The sequence below is a fragment of the Salmo salar genome, chromosome ssa06 (genome assembly GCF_905237065.1).
Source record: "Salmo salar chromosome ssa06, Ssal_v3.1, whole genome shotgun sequence".
NCBI classification, from domain to species: Eukaryota; Metazoa; Chordata; class Actinopteri; order Salmoniformes; family Salmonidae; genus Salmo; species Salmo salar.
This window is the reverse complement of record NC_059447.1, coordinates 5,245,033-5,267,541: the sequence shown is the minus strand read 5'-3', so window position 1 is coordinate 5,267,541 and position 22,509 is coordinate 5,245,033. Positions and strand designations below refer to the sequence as shown.

Below are 22,509 nucleotides of genomic sequence, written 5' to 3'. Positions count from 1 at the left end.
AGGATAGCACTTTATCCTTCGATGGTCAATCTGGAAGACTAGTTATACAACACTTGAGCAGTACCTGTCAACAGTTGGGACACACCTACTCATTCTACGGATTTTATTTTATTTGACTATTTTCTACATTGTAGAATAATAGTGAAGACATAAAACTATGAAATAACACATATGGTATCATGTAGTAACCAATGTAGTGTTAAACAAGTTTAACAGATTCTTCAAAGTTGCCACCCTTTGCCTTGATGACAGCTTTGAACACACTTGGCATTCTCTCAACCAGCTTGATGAGGTAGTCACCTGCAATGGTTTGCGATGAGTTGGACAGCAGAGTGAAGGAAAGTAGCCAACAAGTGCTCAGCAAATGCGGGAACTCCTTCAAGACAGTTGGAGAAGCATTCCAGGTGAAGCTGGTTGAGAGAATGCAAAGCTGTCATCAACGCAAAGGGTAGCTACTTTGAAGAATCAAAACACTTTTTTGGTTACTACATGATTCCAAATGTGTTATTTCATAGTTTTGATGTCTACATTATTATTCTACAACGTAGAATATAGTAAAAATAAAGAAAAACCCTTGAATGAATAGGTGTGTCCAAACTTTTGACTGGTACTGTATATATATATATATATATATATATATATATATATATATATATATATATATATATATATATATATACACACACACACACACACACACACAAAAACACACACAAAAACACACACAAAAACACACACAGTTTCTCTGAGTAAGAACTAACTAAATCTAGACCAGAACATGAAGGGCTCTTGTTACCAACAGAAGGCACAACCGATGGGACATAGAAATTGAGAGCATAGAATAAACACATTTTACATATTCACGTGAACATCAAATACACACCCTGAAGAACCTCTCTGCAAATCACAACATCTAACACCTGCTCTCCCTGAAGAACCTCTCTGCAAATCACATCTAACACCAACTCTCCCTGAAGAACCTCTCTGCAAATCACATCTAACACCACCTCTCCCTGAAGAACCTCTCTGCAAATCACAACTAACACCACCTCTCCCTGAAGAACCTCTCTGCAAATCACATCTAACACCACCTCTCCCTGAAAAACCTCTCTGCAAATCACATCTAACACCATCTCTCCCTGAAGAACCTCTCTGCAAATCACATCTAACACCACCTCTCCCTGAAGAACCTCTCTGCAAATCACATCTAACACCACCTCTCCCTGAAGAACCTCTCTGCAAATCACATCTAACACCACCTCTCCCTGAAGAACCTCTCTGCAAATCACATCTAACACCACCTCTCCCTGAAGAACCTCTCTGCAAATCACATCTAACACCATCTCTCCCTGAAGAACCTCTCTGCAAATCACATCTAACACCACCTCTCCCTGAAGAACCTCTCTGCAAATCACAACATCTAACACCTCCTCTCCCTGAGGGACATCCCTGTAATCACAACATCTAACACCTCCTCTCCCTGAGGAGCATCCCTGTAATCACAACATCTAACACCTCCTCTCCCTGAGGAGCATCCCTGTAATCACAACATCTAACACCTGCTCTCTCATCCACCCAACATGTTTGTCTTACAAACATCTTCAGGGGCCGTACATGTATGTATCAAGCGTCTCAGAGTAACTTGTTCTGTTTCACGTAATGTATTGCACTTCTACACCTGTACAGTCTGAATGTCTAAAGTAATGTGTTCTGTGTCCGACTATGCTTTCTGGGTTGCCCTTGACGCGATTGATAAAGTTGTGTTGAATTGAATCAGTGATGTAACGTTTGTTATGTAGGCCCACTGTACGTGTTGCTGGTATAGTATTAGATGGATGTACTAGGCCCACTGTACGTGTTGCTGGTATAGTATTAGATGGAGGTATTAGGCCCACTGTACGTGTTGCTGGTATAGTATTAGATGGAGGTATTAGGCCCACTGTACGTGTTGCTGGTATAGTATTAGATGGATGTACTAGGCCCACTGTACGTGTTGCTGGTATAGTATTAGATGGAGGTATTAGGCCCACTGTACGTGTTGCTGGTATAGTATTAGATGGATGTATTAGGCCCACTGTACGTGTTGCTGGTGTAGTATTAGATGGATGTATTAGGCCCACTGTACGTGTTGCTGGTGTAGTATTAGATGGAGGTATTAGGCCCACTGTACGTGTTGCTGGTATAGTATTAACATGAATGTATTTGTATATGTACAGTAGGCTTAAATGATATAACTGTGCTCCAACAATGCCTCCTCCTTGCCCCTGAAGATATCAATAAAGTTATATTCAATCAAGTTATAATCACTCCTCCTTGCCCCTGAGGATATCAATAAAGTTATATTCAATCATCCTTGTCCTTGAGGATATCAATAAAGTTCTATTCAATCCAACTGATTAAGTTCTCACTGTGTTTTTTTGTAAGGTGTGAGAGCCTGGCCTGGCCTCACATGACCATGCCCTCGTTCCTTGTCTTGTTGCCCTTGAAGACGGAGATATAACAACGTTTTGTTGAAATTCATTTGAAATAACATTTTAGCAGTTCAGTTTTCAGTGCTCAGGTCCTCTTCTGTTTTCTGTTTCCTGAATTGAATCGAATCTCATTGAACCAATTCAGTTAGTTGTCAGTGCTCTGCTGCTGTTCTTCCTCTTCTTTCTGTTTCTTGCGTGCGAGGTGGGCCTCCCGGGCAGCCTGCAGCCTCTGTTTGGGATACAGGACGAAGGTGAGGGCCACGCTGGCCGTACCGTCCCCGCTCTGCCGGGAAAAACACAGGAAGGTGGCCCACAGGAACGCACAGCAGCCCATGAAGACTGTCCTCAGGTACAGAGGCATCAGGATGAAGTTTAGGAACTAGGGACGGAGGGAGGGAGGGAGGGAGGGGGAGGGGAGGGGGAAGGAAAGGGAGGGGGTGAAGAGGGAGGGTGAAGCAGAGGGAGGGGTGAAGAGGGTAGAAGAGGGAGAGAGAGAGGAAGGGGGAGATAAAAACAGGTGTCAGTTTGAAGTGCATCAGAAAAGAACACTAGTATTGTATTACAGCACACTGCACATGCACCACTGACTGACAGGTGTGTGTGTGTGTGTGTGTGTGTGTGTGTGTGTGTGTGTGTGTGTGTGTGTGTGTGTGTGTGTGTTATAACAGTTGTTGTGGAAATTCACCACCATGTCGTGGAAATTTCCATCAGGGAAACCAGAAGTCCATCTTAAATGAATCATTGCTTATTGTCAGCGTGCTGGAGAGGTTCCAACCAACTCAATGCACCATAGTACACAAGTCAATCAGGTGCTCTGCTGGGGCAGTCCCAGCTGTTGTCTTATATACAGCCATACACAGACAAGTTATATTTGCATGATTTAGCATAATTAATTAATCATTACCGTTTCATTCATGTGACAGACCAATACTGGTTCATAACATGTGACAGACCAATACTGGTTCATAACATTTAACAGACCAATACTGGTTCATAACATGTAACAGATCAATACTGGTTCATAACATGTGACAGACCAATACTGGTTCATAACATGTGACAGATCAATACTGGTTCATAACATGTGACAGACCAATACTGGTTCATAACATGTGACAGACCAATACTGGTTCATAACATGTGACAGACCAACACCTCACCAGGCTTCTTCTCTCTAAGCTGAGACCTTGAAACTGAGATATCTTTCGTTCTCAAAACAAAGGTCTGGGCGTACTGACAAATTGCAGCTAAAGATAGTGAGGATTCGTTCAGTCAGTCACTTGCATGAACACAGACATTAGTTATTAGAACAGAACATGAATAGAACACAGACATTAGTTATTAGAACAGAACATGAATAGAACACAGACATTAGTTATTAGAACAGAACATGAATAGAACACAGACATTAGTTATTAGAACAGAACATGAATAGAACACAGACATTAGTTATTAGAACAGAACATGAATAGAACACAGACATTAGTTATTAGAACAGAACATGAATAGAACACAGACATTAGTTATTAGAACAGAACATGAATAGAACACAGACATTAGTTATTAGAACAGAACATGAATAGAACACAGACATTAGTTATTAGAACAGAACATGAATAGAACACAGACATTAGTTATTAGAACAGAACATGAATAGAACACAGACATTAGTTATTAGAACAGAACATGAATAGAACACAGACATTAGTTATTAGAACAGAACATGAATAGAACACAGACATTAGTTATTAGAACAGAACATGAATAGAACACAGACATTAGTTATTAGAACAGAACATGAATAGAACACAGACATTAGTTATTAGAACAGAACATGAATAGAACACAGACATTAGTTATTAGAACAGAACATGAATAGAACACAGACATTAGTTATTAGAACAGAACATGAATAGAACACAGACATTAGTTATTAGAACAGAACATGAATAGAACACAGACATTAGTTATTAGAACAGAACATGAATAGAACACAGACATTAGTTATTAGAACAGAACATGAATAGAACACAGACATTAGTTATTAGAACAGCACAAACATAAAAAATTCCAGCACCATGTTATGACATCAGATCATCACTTCAACAGAAGAAGAAGGTTATCTCTAACAGTAAATAAACATCATACTTAAATAGAACAGAGTGTGTGTGTGTGTGTGTGTGTGTGTGTGTGTGTGTGTGTGTGTGTGTGTGTGTGTGTGTGTGTGTGTGTGTGTGTGTGTGTGTGTGTGTGTGTGTGACAGTACTGTATTGACACAGCACAGGCTCAACCGGATGTTTATAGTAAATTCCTCTACATGTGTATTAGTTGGTGGGGACATTTCAGAGCATGATGTTATGTCTTCACACAATATAGTTTATCATCAATACACTGGGATATTTACAGGACAGTGATACACTGTCTATCAATAGCATCCTTATCATTTACCTGCATGAAAGGCCAGTACATGAGTCCAGTCTGAAATTCAAAGAGACAAGAAACATGTTAATAATCAAACCAAGTCAAATACAGTATTCCAAGAGCTCCGATCTAGCACAGATACTTCACATCATAAACTGACCAGCAGGTCTGGTCTGTCTGCCTCTCATTTATGTTTTCCTGTCTGTCCGCCTGTATCTATGCCTGCTGAGTTTATCTCTCTGTCTGTATTTCCTTTATAAAGTGGATTGTGAGACTGTGATAATAAAGCACTTTAAATAAAGCTTGATTTTCCACTCATTTAACAATCAGAGACTTCTTCCAGCAGCACCCCTCTCTATACGTCCAGAGCTGTATTCCTACCACTCAGACCAATGGGACATCTTCCAGCAGCACCCCTCTCTATACGTCCAGAGCTGTATTCCTACCACTCAGATCAATGGGACTTCTTCCAGCAGCACCCCTCTCTATATGTCCAGAGCTGTATTCCTACCACTCAGATCAATGGGACTTCTTCCAGCAGCACCCCTCTCTATATGTCCAGAGCTGTATTCCTACCACTCAGATCAATGGGACTTCTTCCAGCAGCACCCCTCTCTATACGTCCAGAGCTGTATTCCTACCACTCAGATCAATGGGACTTCTTCCAGCAGCACCCCTCTCTATATGTCCAGAGCTGTATTCCTACCACTCAGATCAATGGGACTTCTTCCAGCAGCACCCCTCTCTATACGTCCAGAGCTGTATTCCTACCACTCAGATCAATGGGACTTCTTCCAGCAGCACCCCTCTCTATATGTCCAGAGCTGTATTCCTACCACTCAGATCAATGGGACTTCTTCCAGCAGCACCCCTCTCTATATGTCCAGAGCTGTATTCCTACCACTCAGATCAATGGGACTTCTTCCAGCAGCACCCCTCTCTATACGTCCAGAGCTGTATTCCTACCACTCAGATCAATGGGACTTCTTCCAGCAGCACCCCTCTCTATACGTCCAGAGCTGTATTCCTACCACTCAGATCAATGGGACTTCTTCCAGCAGCACCCCTCTCTATACGTCCAGAGCTGTATTCCTACCACTCAGATCAATGGGACTTCTTCCAGCAGCACCCCTCTCTATACGTCCAGAGCTGTATTCCTACCACTCAGATCAATGGGACTTCTTCCCTCCAACTTTCTACACTGCCCTTTTATTTTATTTCAATGGGGGGAATATGTTCTACCCAGATCTCAGTATTATTTTACAACGGTTGTTGGGCCTGGAAGAGTTGGGCTCGTTATTTGTTTTCCACTGGCAGTAATAGTCATGCATTGCAGTATCCCTGGCCGCCTGCCCATTGCTGCGCAAAAGCGGTGCCATAATCTGGGTTAATAGGGGGTGAGCTCACACCAGGCAGGCGGAAGGTGACTTTCCTTCTCTGCCTGTATGCGTGGGCCGGCCGGCCTCTCGGTCGGTTCCGGTTCGTTCTGATTTCATCTTACCTTGTACGTGTTGAGGAACTTTTCTCTCCAGTCCTCGAAGACATCGTCTTTATTCTCCAAGAAGCTCACTCCTGCAGAAGAAGAGGAGAGAGTACAAACTGTAGGTCACACTTGTGCCCATTTCACACATCACTCAAACCTCGTGCATTTGCACATGACCTTTTGAACGAGTACACGTTAGAACACTGCAGTCCATTCATCACATTCAGCATTTACAAATACACACATCCAAGGTTAGGCTATAGGGTTAGGCTATAAGGCTATAGGGTTAGGCTATAGGGTTAGGTTATAGGGTTAGGCTATAAGGTTAGGCTATAGGGTTAGGCTATAGGGTTAGGCTATAGGGTTAGGCTATAAGGCTATAGGGTTAGGCTATAGGGTTAGGCTATAAGGCTATAGGGTTAGGCTATAGGGTTAGGCTATAAGGCTATAGGGTTAGGCTATTGGGTTAGGCTATAAGGTTATAGGATTAGGCTATAGGGTTAGGCTATAAGGTTATAGGGTTAGGCTATAGGGTTAGGCTATAGGGTTAGGCTATAAGGTTATAGGGTTAGGCTATAGGGTTAGGCTATAGGGTTAGGCTATAGGGTTAGGCTATAGGGTTATGCTATAGGGTTAGGTTATAGGGTTAGGCTATAGGGTTAGGCTATAAGGCTAGGCTATAAGGCTATAGGGTTAGGCTATAGGGTTAGGCTATAAGGCTATAGGGTTAGGCTATAGGGTTAGGCTATAGGGTTAGGCTATAAGGCTATAGGGTTAGGCTATAGGGTTAGGTTATAGGGTTAGGTTATAGGGTTAGGCTATAAGGTTAGGCTATAGGGTTAGGCTATAGGGTTAGGCTATAAGGCTATAGGGTTAGGCTATAGGGTTAGGCTATAAGGCTATAGGGTTAGGCTATAGGGTTAGGCTATAAGGCTATAGGGTTAGGCTATTGGGTTAGGCTATAAGGTTATAGGATTAGGCTATAGGGTTAGGCTATAAGGTTATAGGGTTAGGCTATAGGGTTAGGCTATAGGGTTAGGCTATAAGGTTATAGGGTTAGGCTATAGGGTTAGGCTATAAGGTTATAGGGTTAGGCTATAGGGTTAGGCTATAGGGTTATGCTATAGGGTTAGGTTATAGGGTTAGGCTATAGGGTTAGGCTATAGGGTTAGGCTATAGGGTTAGGCTATAGGGTTAGGCTATAGGGTTAGGCTATAAGGCTATAGGGTTAGGCTATAGGGTTAGGCTATAAGGCTATAGGGTTAGGCTATAAGGCTATAGGGTTAGGCTATAGGGTTAGGCTATAGGGTTAGGCAACCCTATAGGGTTAGGCTATAGGGTTATGCTATAGGGTTAGGCTATAGGGTTAGGCTATAAGGCTATAGGGTTAGGCTATAAGGCTATAGGGTTAGGCTATAGAGTTATGCTATAGGGTTAGGCTATAGGGTTATGCTATAGGGTTAGGCTATAAGGTTATAGGGTTAGGCTATAGAGTTATGCTATAGGGTTAGGCTATAGGGTTAGGCTATAAGGCTATAGGGTTAGGCTATAGGGTTAGGCTATAGGGTTAGGCTATAGGGTTAGGCTATAAGGTTAGGCTATAGGGTTAGGCTATAGGGTTAGGCTATAAGGCTATAGGGTTAGGCTATAGGGTTAGGCTATAAGGCTATAGGGTTAGGCTATAGGGTTAGGCTATAGGGTTAGGCTATAAGGCTATAGGGTTAGGCTATTGGGTTAGGCTATAAGGTTATAGGATTTGGCTATAGGGTTAGGCTATAAGGTTATAGGGTTAGGCTATAGGGTTAGGCTATAGGGTTAGGCTATAAGGTTATAGGGTTAGGCTATAGGGTTATGCTATAGGGTTAGGTTATAGGGTTAGGCTATAGGGTTAGGCTATAGGGTTAGGCTATAGGGTTAGGTTATAGGGTTAGGCTATAAGGCTATAGGGTTAGGCTATAAGGCTATAGGGTTAGGCTATAGGGTTAGGCTATAGGGTTAGGCTATAGGGTTATGCTATAGGGTTAGGCTATAGGGTTAGGCTATAAGGCTATAGGGTTAGGCTATAAGGCTATAGGGTTAGGCTATAGAGTTATGCTATAGGGTTAGGCTATAAGGCTATAGGGTTAGGCTATAGAGTTATGCTATAGGGTTAGGCTATAAGGCTATAGGGTTAGGCTATAGGGTTAGGCTATAAGGCTATAGGAGAGTAGCCTAGCATGGGCCTATTACCCAATGGACATGACGCATTGGTCTGTTTCTATATATAAGGTTATTCTATGTAGGCCACTGTAGGAAATTCGAAAATTGTTGTAGGCTACAATAGATACACTTCAATTAAACTTTCCACAGTAAAATGCACGTTACCTGTGTAGAAGACACTCGTTGCCAAGGGTGATGCAAAACTTTGGTCCAGGAGCAGTTTGCGGAAAAGCATTCCGGGAGATTTTCCTGGAAAACGGCTCTCCAAAGCCCGCAACCAGAAATAATTAAAGTTTCCATGGAAGCTGATGGCCACTATGGCAACATTTCTGGTGTGTTTCCAGTCCATCTCTTCTCTTTGTGCGATCATCTGATGAACGAAGTCGCCGCCGGCAAACAGGCAGCCATACAGAGTAACGTTGGCTAACCATGGGAACCGTTTAACCGCTTCTTTTAATACGGCTTTCCTCATTTTCAACACGTTCATTTTGAACTGCGGTGTTCTACGACAACAGAACAGAGTAGAATATAATTGTGTAGTTCGACCACTGTTGGGTGAAACTTCAAAAGGAAAGTTGTCCTCTGCCTTTCCAAATCGTCCGAGGTGAAGAAACACACACGTTGAGAGAGGCACCGGTCGGTCAGTGGCAGAACAGCGGCCCTGGAGCAGGTTATAGGTTAAGTGCCCTATCCAAGGGCACAATGGCGGGATAGATATTTTAAAGTTCCTCCTATTCACACACTTGGCATGCCAGCTAAATGTAGTCTACGCTTGTATACCTGAGATTGTTATCTGATGTTAGTGAGCAAGCAGAACCCGAAAATACATTAATATTAGCCAAAAGGTTTAGACGTTACTTCCAACCATTAAAGTACTGTTACGCATTCTTAGATCTGCTTGTTTTAGTGAGAAAGTAAAACGGCTCCATCACAAAGGTCCCACAAGACAGTGTTGTAACGCACCAAATCTGCCACCATTACGTTGGGTCTCTTCATTTTGGAATCCAAACAGGAAAGGTCCCTATTTAGCTCTCCGGTCATAGCTCATCTAGCCTATTTAACCGTTAGGACTACACACATTCTATCCTTATAACAACGGACTCATTTGATCATGGAAGAGTAGCGAAATCCATCGATACGTTACATTTAAAGCATTTCATTCGTCCATTCTAGATCATCCCGTCCCTGTATACCGACCAGTACGGTACAGTATCAGGTTGCTATCTACGAAATCCATCCTGTGCGTCGACCGCTAATCTAGAGGATTGTCCCGTGAGGCGCTCAGATTTATAGCGCGCTTCAACAACTCCACAAATCTCAATGACCCGGGTTAGTTTTTAGAGTAGTGGAAATTTAAACCAATCAAATGTGTTGTTAATCTGTAAGGCTGCGAGCACTGGACGCAGCACTTCACTTTTACACGCATGTATGGTGGCCGGCAACTACTTTTACGCACAGCTTGTTTTGTCTCTCTCTCTTCTCTCTCTCTCTCTCTCTCTCTTTCTCTCTCTCCCTTCTCTTCTCTCTCTCTCTCTTTCCTCTCTCTCTCTCATAAATTTTTGGCATGGGAAACATACATGTACATTGCCAAAGCAAGTGAAATAAACAATCAAAAATGAAAAGTAATCATTACACTCACAAAAGTTCCAAAGGAATATATAGAACAACTCACACAGAGGAATCAACATGTAAAACCACCTTTTATTATTTTCATTGGATAAGCATACCAATTTGTTGTTTTCTAATAGGTTTTCTGTCTGAAATGCTTTAACCAATGATGACAACTTTTAACAACAGTTTGATTTATAAAACCTTAGAGCTCAAGTAAATATAGTGTTTTTGCCTACCTATCATCGATGGGTGGTCTTGAAACGGTATACAGACAGAGACATGGCTGTCTATCACCACTAGGAGGTGGTCTTGAAACGGTATACAGACAGAGACATGGCTGTCTATCACCACTAGGAGGTGGTCTTGAAACGGTATACAGACAGAGACATGGCTGTTCATGTGGCCATATACTGTATATTATTATGTTTTTAGATAGAGATTTTATTGGGATCCCCATTAGCCGACTCCAATGGCGACAATGGCTAGTCTTCCTGGGTTCCGACACATAACGAAAAAGACATTACAGACAACAATACTTAACGATTGACAAACATTTTAAAACGTTAATATGTAGGGGAGAGGGGTTGTGTTGTGAGATGTTGTTTTATTCGTTTTTTTAAAGCTAATTTAGCTGTTTGTTTGACTACTAATAAAACAAATGCAGACTGAACGGTATGCTATTTTCATACCATAATAATAGCATTGTGTTTTAGTCCACTGATTGATAAAGCCTCATGGTGATGCACCATCGAGAGCATCCTGACCGTTTGCATCACCGCCTGGTATGGCAACTGCTCCGCATCTGACCATAAGGCGCTACAGAGGGTAGTGTGTACGGCCCAGTACATCACTGGGGCCAAGCTTCCTGCCATCCAGGACCTCTATACCAGGCGGTGTCAGAGGAAAGGCCATAAAATTGTTAGAGACTCCAGTCAGCCAAGTCATAGACTGTTTTCTCTGCTACCGCACGGCAAGCAGTACCGGAGCGCCAAGTCTAGGACCAAAAGGCTCCTTAACAGCTTCTACCCCCAAGCCATAAGACTGCTGAACAATTAATCAAATGGCCACTGGACTATTTACATTGACCCCCCCCCCCACCCATTTGTTTTAGACACTGCTGCTACTTTCTGTTTATTATCTATGCATAGTCACTTCACCCCTACCTACATGTACAAATGGCCTCAACTGACCGGTATCCCGGCACACTACCCCTGTATATAGCCTCCTTATTCTTATGTTATTGTTACTTTTTTATAATTTTTTACTTTAGTTTATTTGGTAAATATATTCTTAACTCTTCTTGAACTGCACTGTTGGTTAAGGGCTTGTAAGTAAGCATTTCACGGTAAAGTCTACACTTGTATTCGGCGCATGTGACAAATAAAGTTTGATTTGATAGCTGTCATGATTCAGTCACTTAGGTCTACTGCAGTACATGTATGCTCAATCACATGCATATTTTGGCGATGGTAAAAATGTCCAAACAATAAAATCGCACAGTTAGAATGTACATTTATTTGGATGAGACTTGCATTGGGATGTTTATGCCGATGCATCATCCGAGTTTCATCAGTGGTTTTAACTATTACAGCAAGGCTATTGTTTCACATTGCAACTCAGAGGGCGGGCACAGGGAGAGGAAGACTGTCCAATATCCTTCTGCTATTGGCTAGTTGAGCTGCCGATCAGCAGAAAGCCCAGTAAATTGTTATTTTTGGACTGGCGCAATAACGTCTTTGCGTCGGTCGGTAGCCGAAATGGTAACGAACTTTAGAATGACCAGAAACTAAGTCCGAATCAGGTAGGATTCGATATCGCATTATTTAATAAGCTGCATGAAGCGTTTACTAATGTCTTGAATATTACTGTTGATGTACTATGGACTGGCTGACTTGGGTGTTTTCTTTGACATTTTCTGGAAATGTATTGTTTCACGAGGGTTGGTGAAAGCCAAGCCCTCGATGCTTTACTTTCATTCATCATCAACAATAACCAGAATTGTGTGAATTGCATATGTATCGATAAAGGCATGTTGGGTGGTGACTTCTCGTGAAACGGGGGTGTTTAGAATTACGGAAGTTGATTTTGAGCGAGTATGGTCATGTTTTTCTGTTGCGCAAAGTTGCGTTGCCTCTCCACGACATCCGCTCGCTGCGTGACGATAATAATAGTTACGGTCGAAGCTCCACACTCGTCTTTATGTGAGCATCTGTCATAACTTTCCAGGTTGAACACACAATGACAGACAGTTGTGTAGAATGACACGTCTGATGTAGGATTCTAGGTTAATGATTGTAGTAGCCTACTGCTGGATATGGTGAAATGAAATTAAAGGTCTAGAAATAACTATCAGAATGGCAATTGTCCAAAGTGATGAGATTTTGTAGGTTACTAATCAATCAATCCATCAAATCAATCAAATTTGATTTATAAAGCCCTTTTTACATCAGCTGATATCTCAAAGTGCTGTACAGAAACCCAGCCTGAAACCCCAAACAGCAAGTAATGCAGATGTAGAAGCACGGTGGCTAGGAATGATTATACTGGATAGTGATTATGGAATAACATTTGTTACTTTCCTTCCTTGACTAGGCTATCAGTAACACTCATGGAATTAAAGTGTAGACATGCCACTAGGACTGTTTCCTAGCAACAGATCAATAGTATCTATAGGTCAGTGGTCTAAGTTCATAACAAGTCCGAAGCCAAATCCACGGTATGGATTTCGGTGCATACACGAAGTCCTGAAAAACAAAGGTTGCCTCCCAAATAGCATCATATTCCCTACATAGTGCACTACTTTTGACCAGGACCGTAGCAGACTTTGTTTCAGCTGGAGGGAGGGCGATTTCATGTTTCACTGACAGCATCTTCTCAATAATAGTCTGAGGCTTTCTGCGATCAACATTGTGTGTGTGTGTCTGTGTGTGATTATCCGTGTGACCTGAATGTTCCTCCCACGCTGGGGTGAAGCTGTTATATTGCTCCAAGATTACTGCCTTTAAATCCTGTGTGTGTGTGGAGGGAGGGGGTCTAGTCTTAGAAGTGGGGCATACACATTCACGCCATACTATCTCTGTCACACACTATCTCTGTCACATGTAAACGCATGTGACAGAGATGAGAGAGAGACCAGGCCCCATAGGGATCAGACCAACAGTAGTGCACTACGTAGGGACTAGGGTTCTATTTGTGACGTAGCCAGTGTGTTCCAGCAGGAGGCCCGCTGCCGTCTGAATCTAGGTCACCAGCAGTAGCAGCATCATCAGTAGTAGCAGCATCACAGAGACAACACACACACACACACACACACACACACACACACACACACACACAGTTCTCCATCTTTCTAGTCCCATCTTGGTGCTAACTCAGTCCTAACCAATGTTCCCTCTAAACTGAGTGCGGGGTGCAGTAGCCTGAGATTGCTGCACAGCTAGAAACATCAGCCCACTGAGAGAAGCACGAGATTGAACTTTACTCAACTTTCTAGAGTGTTCCCTGTTAGTTAACACCATCTACGTTTCCCTTTACTGTGGCGACAGTGGCCAATTTCAATGCAACATACCTGAAACAAAGGCAGAACGCGGCAGAACGCGGCAGAACGCGGCAGAGTAGGATTCTATTGAGCCCGTACTCTACACAGACTGGTGGGACATAACCTGTCAGAACTGCAGTAGGCCTATATGCAAATAGATCATTGCCATAAATGGATCTGTGCCATTTACTTTAAACTGGACTGTGTTTACAGCTGTGATATCACTGACATTGCTCTTCAAATATTCATATGTTCTTAATTCCATTCCTTTACTTAGATTTGTGTGTATTGTTAGATACTACTGCACTGTTGGACCAAGGAACACAAGCATTTCACTACACCCACAATAACATCTGGCAAACACGTGTATGTGACCAATAACATCTGATTTGATAGTGAGTAGATGTGCTTGTTTTGAGATAAAATCAAGAGCTGCATGTAGCCACGTGTCCACATTTTGTTCATACCCATTGCTAGTTAGTGAGTTATTAGCCCAGTTATAGATCATTAGTCAGCAGTAGGGGAGTGATAGTTAGTGAGTTATTAGCCCAGTTATAGATCATTAGTCAGCAATAGGGGAGTGATTGATAGTTAGTGAGTTATTAGCCCAGTTATAGATCATTAGTCAGCAATAGGTGAGTGATTGATAGTTAGTGAGTTATTAACCCAGTTATAGATCATTAGTCAGCAATAGGGGAGTGATTGATAGTTAGTGAGTTATTAACCCAGTTATAGATCATTAGTCAGCAATAGGGGAGTGATTGCTTCCTACAAGAGCACAAAACATTTCTAGACAAGCAGGTCAGGTAAATAGTTTTTTTTTTGTCTTTAAAGGGACAGTGTTGTATTTTGAGACAGGTTTGAATAAGCTAAGTAGCCAATAGGCAGAGGGTAGCACAATGTGTCTGATTCTCTGTAATAATGGTATGGGAATAATTAAGCATTTTATTTTGTAAAGTGTAAACAACACAACAACATTTTCAGTCACCTCCTTGTCTAAAGGACAAGTGGATAAACAGGTTCATGTTAAGCCCTGTATGTTGTTATTTTCAGAAGTCTCATGGAATGTAGACCAACATTGAACACCACACATTGGCTGCTACTGTAGGCTGAATGATAGAACAGCTATTTCCATGTTAAAATGTTATGGGATGCATTTTCTCCATTGTTTTTGACGGTAGACCACTCTGGTAGGCCTACATTATGATCAAATCGCCACAGTGGCCTATGTGACCACTGTTAAAACTGTAATTTAAAACGGGTACAGCCTCAGTGTTCACAGTACGCTGGAAGTTGCGCAGAATTTTCACAGCGTTGAAGTTTGTGCTCAGCAGACCTGAAATTAGCTCAGTGCCTAAACATGTTTGAGGTAACTTGGTGGTAGGACAGACAGAGAAAGGAAGCTGCTGTAGCAGCCAGACCAGCAGAGTTACACTGACATCACTGTGACACTACTAACACCTTCCTGTTTGGATTTTATACAATGAGGATGTTTTCATGTTGGCAGCACACAGGTACAACAGGAACATATGGAATGGAAAATATGACCTGAATATATGAATTGATATGAATCTGAATATTGTATCTGTAACCCCCCAACTAAAAATTGGATTATCTTTAGGAACCCTGAGAGAGACTGAGACAGTGTGTTATAATCTGTAGGATTCTAGAGACAGAGACAGTGTGTTATAATCTGTAGGATTCTAGAGACTGAGACAGTGTGTTATAATCTGCAGGGTTCTAGAGACAGTGTGTTATAATCTGTAGGATTCTAGAGACTGAGACAGTGTGTTATAATCTGCAGGGTTCTAGAGACAGTGTGTTATATTCTGTAGGATTCTAGAGACTGAGACAGTGTGTTATAATCTGTAGGATTCTAGAGACAGTGTGTTATAATCTGTAGGATTCTAGAGACTGAGACAGTGTGTTATAATCTGCAGGGTTCTAGAGACAGAGACAGTGTGTTATAATATGTAGGATTCTAGAGACTGAGACAGTGTGTTATAATCTGTAGGATTCTAGAGACAGAGACAGTGTGTTATAATCTGTAGGATTCTAGAGACAGAGAGACAGACAGTGTGTTATAATCTGTAGGATTCTAGAGACAGAGAGACAGACAGTGTGTTATAATCTGCAGGGTTCTAGAGACAGTGTGTTATAATCTGCAGGGTTCTAGAGAGACAGTGTGTTATAATCTGTAGGATTCTAGAGACTGAGACAGTGTGTTATAATCTGTAGGATTCTAGAGACAGAGACAGTGTGTTATAATCTGCAGGGTTCTAGAGACAGAGACAGTGTGTTATAATCTGTAGGATTCTAGAGACTGAGACAGTGTGTTATAATCTGTAGGATTCTAGAGACAGAGACAGTGTGTTATAATCTGCAGGATTCTAGAGACTGAGACAGTGTGTTATAATCTGTAGGATTCTAGAGACAGAGACAGTGTGTTATAATCTGCAGGATTCTAGAGACTGAGACAGTGTGTTATAATCTGCAGGATTCTAGAGACTGAGACAGTGTGTTATAATCTGTAGGATTCTAGAGACAGAGACAGTGTGTCATAATCTGTAGGATTCTAGAGACAGAGACAGTGTGTTATAATCTGCAGGATTCTAGAGACAGAGACAGTGTGTTATAATCTGCAGGATTCTAGAGACAGTGTGTTATAATCTGCAGGGTTCTAGAGACAGTGTGTTATAATCTGCAGGATTCTAGAGACAGAGACAGTGTGTTATAATCTGTAGGATTCTAGAGACAGAGACAGTGTGTTATAATCTGCAGGGTTCTAGAGACAGTGTGTTATAGTCTGCAGGGTTCTAGAGACAGTGTGTTATAGTCTGCAGGGTTCTAGAGACAGTGTGTTATAATCTGCAGGATTCTAGAGACAGAGACAGTGTGTTATAATCTGTAGGATTCTAGTGACAGTGTGTTATAATCTGCAGGATTCTAGAGACTGAGACAGTGTGTTATAATCTGTAGGATTCTAGAGACAGAGACAGTGTGTCATAATCTGTAGGATTCTAGAGACAGAGTGTTATAATCTGCAGGGTTCTAGAGACAGAGACAGTGTGTTATAATCTGCAGGATTCTAGAGACTGAGACAGTGTGTTATAATCTGTAGGATTCTAGAGACAGAGACAGTGTGTCATAATCTGTAGGATTCTAGAGACAGAGACAGTGTGTTATAATCTGCAGGATTCTAGAGACAGAGACAGTGTGTTATAATCTGCAGGATTCTAGAGACAGTGTGTTATAATCTGCAGGGTTCTAGAGACAGTGTGTTATAATCTGCAGGATTCTAGAGACAGAGACAGTGTGTTATAATCTGTAGGATTCTAGAGACAGAGACAGTGTGTTATAATCTGCAGGGTTCTAGAGACAGTGTGTTATAGTCTGCAGGGTTCTAGAGACAGTGTGTTATAGTCTGCAGGGTTCTAGAGACAGTGTGTTATAATCTGCAGGATTCTAGAGACAGAGACAGTGTGTTATAATCTGTAGGATTCTAGAGACTGAGACAGTGTGTTATAATCTGTAGGATTCTAGAGACAGTGTGTTATAATCTGTAGGATTCTAGAGACAGTGTGTTATAATCTGCAGGATTCTAGAGACAGTGTGTTATAATCTGCAGGATTCTAGAGACAGTGTGTTATAATCTGCAGGATTCTAGAGACCGTGACAGTGTGTTATAATCTGCAGGATTCTAGAGACCGTGACAGTGTGTTATAATCTGTAGGATTCTAGAGACAGTGTGTTATAATCTGCAGGGTTCTAGAGACAGTGTGTTATAATCTGTAGGATTCTAGAGACAGTGTGTTATAATCTGTAGGATTCTAGAGACAGACAGTGTGTTATAATCTGCAGGGTTCTAGAGACAGTGTGTTATAATCTGTAGGATTCTAGAGACAGTGTGTTATAATCTGCAGGATTCTAGAGACAGAGACAGTGTGTTATAATCTGTAGGATTCTAGAGACAGAGACAGTGTGTTATAATCTGTAGGATTCTAGAGACAGAGACAGTGTGTTATAATCTGTAGGATTCTAGAGACAGAGACAGTGTGTTATAATCTGTAGGATTCTAGAGACAGTGTGTTATAATCTGCAGGATTCTAGAGACAGAGACAGTGTGTTATAATCTGTAGGATTCTAGAGACAGAGACAGTGTGTTATAATCTGTAGGATTCTAGAGACAGAGACAGTGTGTTATAATCTGTAGGATTCTAGAGACAGAGACAGTGTGTTATAATCTGTAGGATTCTAGAGACAGAGACAGTGTGTTATAATCTGTAGGATTCTAGAGACAGAGACAGTGTGTTATAATCTGTAGGATTCTAGAGACAGTGTGTTATAATCTGTAGGATTCTAGAGACAGTGTGTTATAATCTGTAGGATTCTAGAGACAGTGTGTTATAATCTGTAGGATTCTAGAGACAGTGTGTTTTCATCTGCAGGGTTCTAGAGACAGTGTGTTTTCATCTGTAGGGTTCTAGAGACAGTGTGTTATAATCTGCAGGATTCTAGAGACAGTGTGTTATAATCTGCAGGATTCTAGAGACAGTGTGTTATAATCTGCAGGATTCTAGAGACAGTGTGTTATAATCTGCAGGATTCTAGAGACAGTGTGTTATAATCTGCAGGATTCTAGAGACCGTGACAGTGTGTTATAATCTGCAGGATTCTAGAGACAGTGTGTTATTATCTGTAGGATTCTAGAGACAGTGTGTTATAATCTGCAGGGTTCTAGAGACAGAGACAGTGTGTTATAATCTGTAGGATTCTAGAGACAGAGACAGTGTGTTATAATCTGTAGGATTCTAGAGACAGAGACAGTGTGTTATAATCTGTAGGATTTTAGAGACAGAGACAGTGTGTTATAATCTGCAGGATTCTAGAGACAGTGTGTTATAATCTGCAGGATTCTAGAGACAGTGTGTTATAATCTGCAGGATTCTAGAGACAGTGTGTTATAATCTGTAGGATTCTTGAGACAGTGTGTTATAATCTGCAGGGTTCTAGAGACAGTGTGTTATAATCTGTAGGATTCTAGAGACAGTGTGTTATAATCTGTAGGATTCTAGAGACAGAGACAGTGTGTTATAATCTGCAGGGTTCTAGAGACAGTGTGTTATAATCTGTAGGATTCTAGAGACAGTGTGTTATAATCTGTAGTATTCTAGAGACAGAGACAGGATGTTATTATGTGTAGGATTCTAGAGACTGAGACAGTGTGTTATAATCTGTAGGATTCTAGAGACAGAGACAGTGTGTTATAATCTGTAGGATTCTAGAGACAGAGACAGTGTGTTATAATCTGCAGGATTCTAGAGACAGAGACAGTGTGTTATAATCTGTAGGATTCTAGAGACAGAGACAGTGTGTTATAATCTGTAGGGTTCTAGAGACAGAGACAGTGTGTTATAATCTGTAGGATTCTAGAGACAGAGAGACAGACAGTGTGTTATAATCTGTAGGATTCTAGAGACAGAGAGTTATAATCTGTAGGATTCTAGAGACAGTGTGTTATAATCTGTAGGATTCTAGAGACCGTGTGTTATAATCTGTAGGATTCTAGAGACTGAGACAGTGTGTTATAATCTGCAGGATTCTAGAGACAGTGTGTTATAATCTGCAGGATTCTAGAGACAGTGTGTTATAATCTGCAGGATTCTAGAGACAGAGACAGTGTGTTATAATCTGTAGGATTCTAGAGACAGAGACAGTGTGTTATAATCTGTAGGATTCTAGAGACTGAGACAGTGTGTTATAATCTGTAGGATTCTAGAGACTGAGACAGTGTGTTATAATCTGTAGGATTCTAGAGACTGAGAGAACAGCTACCAACAACAAACCACACCCTTTTAGAAATCTTTCTGAGAAACATACACTTCTTTTCTAACAGATCAGTGACTATTTATAGTCAAAGAAGCACATCTCAATATGTTCTAATGTAACTGTGTCTGTGTGGTTCTGTTAGATTGACTGTGTGGTTCTGTTAGATTGACTGTGTGGTTCTGTTAGATTGACTGTGTGGTTCTGTTAGATTGACTGTGTGTGTGGTTCTGTTAGATTGACTGTGTGTGTGGTTCTGTTAGATTGACTGTGACTGCATGGTTCTGTTAGATTGACTGTGACTGCATGGTTCTGTTAGATTGACTGTGTGTGTGGTTCTGTTAGGTTGACTGTCTGTGTGGTTCTGTTAGATTGACTGTGACTGCATGGTTCTGTTAGATTGACTGTGTGTGTGTTCTGTTAGATTGTCTGTGTGGTTCTGTTAGATTGACTGTGTGGTTCTGTTAGATTGACTGTGTGGTTCTGTTAGATTGTCTGTGTGGTTCTGTTAGATTGTCTGTGTGGTTCTGTTAGATTGACCGTGTGGTTCTGTTAGATTGACCGTGTCTGTGTGGTTCTGTTAGATTGACTGTGTGGTTCTGTTAGATTGACCGTGACTGTGTGGTTCTGTTAGATTGACCGTGTCTGTGTGGTTCTGTTAGATTGACTGTGTGGTTCTGTTAGATTGACTGTGTGGTTCTGTTAGATTGACTGTGTGTTTCTGTTAGATTGACTGTGTGGTTCTGTTAGATTGACCGTGTGGTTCTGTTAGGCCTACAGTCACAGTCAGTCTATCTGTTAGGTCTGTAGATTGAACCAAAGATGTCCGCAGGGCGAGATGGAACCACTGTCTGCATCCCAAATGGCACCCTACCCTAAATACTGGACTCCGTTTTACCAGGGGGGGTTCTTTAAGGGACAGACCATGTGTTTTGTTTTATCCGTCTTATCTGTCTTCCCTGTGGCTCAGTTGGTAGAGCATGGTATTTGCAACGCCAGCATGGTGTGTGCGTTCGATTCCCACCAGGGGCCGGTACACCATTTTTATTTTATTTTTTTAAATAAAAAAATGCATGAAATCAAATGTATGAAATGTATGCATTCACTACTGTAAGTCGCTCTGGATAAGAGCGTCTGCTAAATGACTAAAATGTAATGTAAACAGGTGGGTTCAGCCCAGTGGGTCATGTGGTTCCACTGGTATTGTTGTCCTGTGTGTCTGTGTGTGTTTGACAGTAGTACCGTGACCCTTTGAACTCACTCAATCAATCAATGAACCTCCCAGATGACCTCACTAAGGTGTGTGTTTGGGGGCAGGGTAGGATACATTGTGTACACTGGGATGGCTTCTAGTGAAACCCTGTCCACCTCCTCTTTCTGCCTCTGGTGAAACCATTCTTTATACAAGTCTATGGGTGGAAACCATTCTTTATACAAGTCTATGGGTGGAAACCATTCTTTATACAAGTCTATGGGTGGAAACCATTCTTTATACAAGTCTATGGGTGGAAAACAATGCACTTGAGATGGAGGTTTTAGTGAAGACTGAAGTAAGCTTCCTCTATCCTGTACCTTCATCCAAACCACCTCAACATGTTCTGGTCTGGTACAGGCTGTACTGTACCTTCAGCCAAACCACTTCAACATGTTCTGGTCTGGTACAGGCTGTACTGTACCTTCAGCTAATCTACCTCAGCATGTTCTGGTCTGGTACAGGCTGTACTGTACCTTCAGCCAAACCACCTCAACATGTTCTGGTCTGGTACAGGCTGTACTGTACCTTCAGCTAAACTACCTCAGCATGTTCTGGTCTGGTATAGACTATCCTGTACCTTCAGCCAAACTACCTCAACATGTTCTGGTCTGGTACAGGCTGTACTGTACCTTCAGCCAAACCACCTCAACATGTTCTGGTCTGGTACAGGCTGTACTGTACCTTCAGCCAAACCACCTCAACATGTTCTGGTCTGGTACAGGCTGTACTGTACCTTCAGCCAAACTACCTCAGCATGTTCTGGTCTGGTACAGGCTGTACTGTACCTTCAGCCAAACTACCTCAGCATGTTCTGGTCTGGTACAGGCTGTACTGTACCTTCAGCCAAACCACCTCAACATGTTCTGGTCTGGTACAGGCTGTACTGTACCTTCAGCCAAACCACCTCAACATGTTCTGGTCTGGTACAGGCTGTACTGTACCTTCAGCCAAACCACCTCAACATGTTCTGGTCTGGTACAGGCTGTACTGTACCTTCAGCCAAACCACCTCAACATGTTCTGGTCTGGTACAGGCTGTACTGTAACCATAACCCTCACTCTTTTGTGTCATACTCATGGATTTCTGTTTGTATCTGCTATGTGGGAAACAGTCATCTTGAACGTGAATAGGGACTATCTGCTTGTAGCTGGTTGCTGCTAGTGTCTGGTCTCTGGTTGGCTGGTTGCTGCTAGTGTCTGGTCTCTGGTTGGCTGGTTGCTGCTAGTGTCTGGTCTCTGGTTGGCTGGTTGCTGCTAGTGTCTGGTCTCTGGTTGGCTGGTTGCTGCTAGTGTCTGGTTGGCTGGTTGCTGCTAGTGTCTGGTTGGCTGGTTGCTGCTAGTGTCTGGTTGGCTGGTTGCTGCTAGTGTCTGGTTGGCTGGTTGCTGCTAGTGTCTGGTCTCTGGTTGGCTGGTTGCTGCTAGTGTCTGGTTGGCTGGTTGCTGCTAGTGTCTGGTCTCTGGTTGGCTGGTTGCTGCTAGTGTCTGGTTGGCTGGTTGGCTGGTTGCTGCTAGTGTCTGGTCTCTGGTTGGCTGGTTGCTGCTAGTGTATGGTCTCTGGTTGGCTGGTTGCTGCTAGTCTCTGGCCTCTGGTTGGCTGGTTGCTTTCCTCTAGTAAAGGGAAGTGGTTTGATCTGTTTTGCACATCATCGTCAGACATCCTCTACTCTCTTCTCTTATCTCCCCTACTGTCTCTCCTCATATCTCCC

At 42.1% G+C, this 22,509-nt stretch overlaps 2 protein-coding genes across 2 annotated transcripts in view; one reads left to right on the top strand and one right to left on the bottom strand.

Moving 5' to 3' along the window:
• Positions 1-2,021: 2,021 nt before the first annotated feature.
• Positions 2,022-10,052, bottom strand: LOC106595112 (mpv17-like protein). Its single transcript, XM_045719620.1, has 4 exons — positions 8,740-10,052; positions 6,394-6,464; positions 4,920-4,949; positions 2,022-2,850 (listed from the first exon to the last, which is right to left on the bottom strand). The coding sequence occupies exons 1-4, from the start codon at positions 9,059-9,061 to the stop codon at positions 2,617-2,619; spliced, it is 657 nt and encodes a 218-aa protein (XP_045575576.1). The 5' UTR covers positions 9,062-10,052; the 3' UTR covers positions 2,022-2,616.
• A 1,885-nt stretch (positions 10,053-11,937) lies between these two features.
• Positions 11,938-22,509, top strand: part of crlf3 (cytokine receptor-like factor 3) — a 31,684-nt gene continuing 21,112 nt past the window's right edge. Inside the window, 1 exon segment of the mRNA NM_001173930.1 lies at positions 11,938-11,986. The gene's annotated coding sequence lies outside the window, so the exon portion shown is untranslated.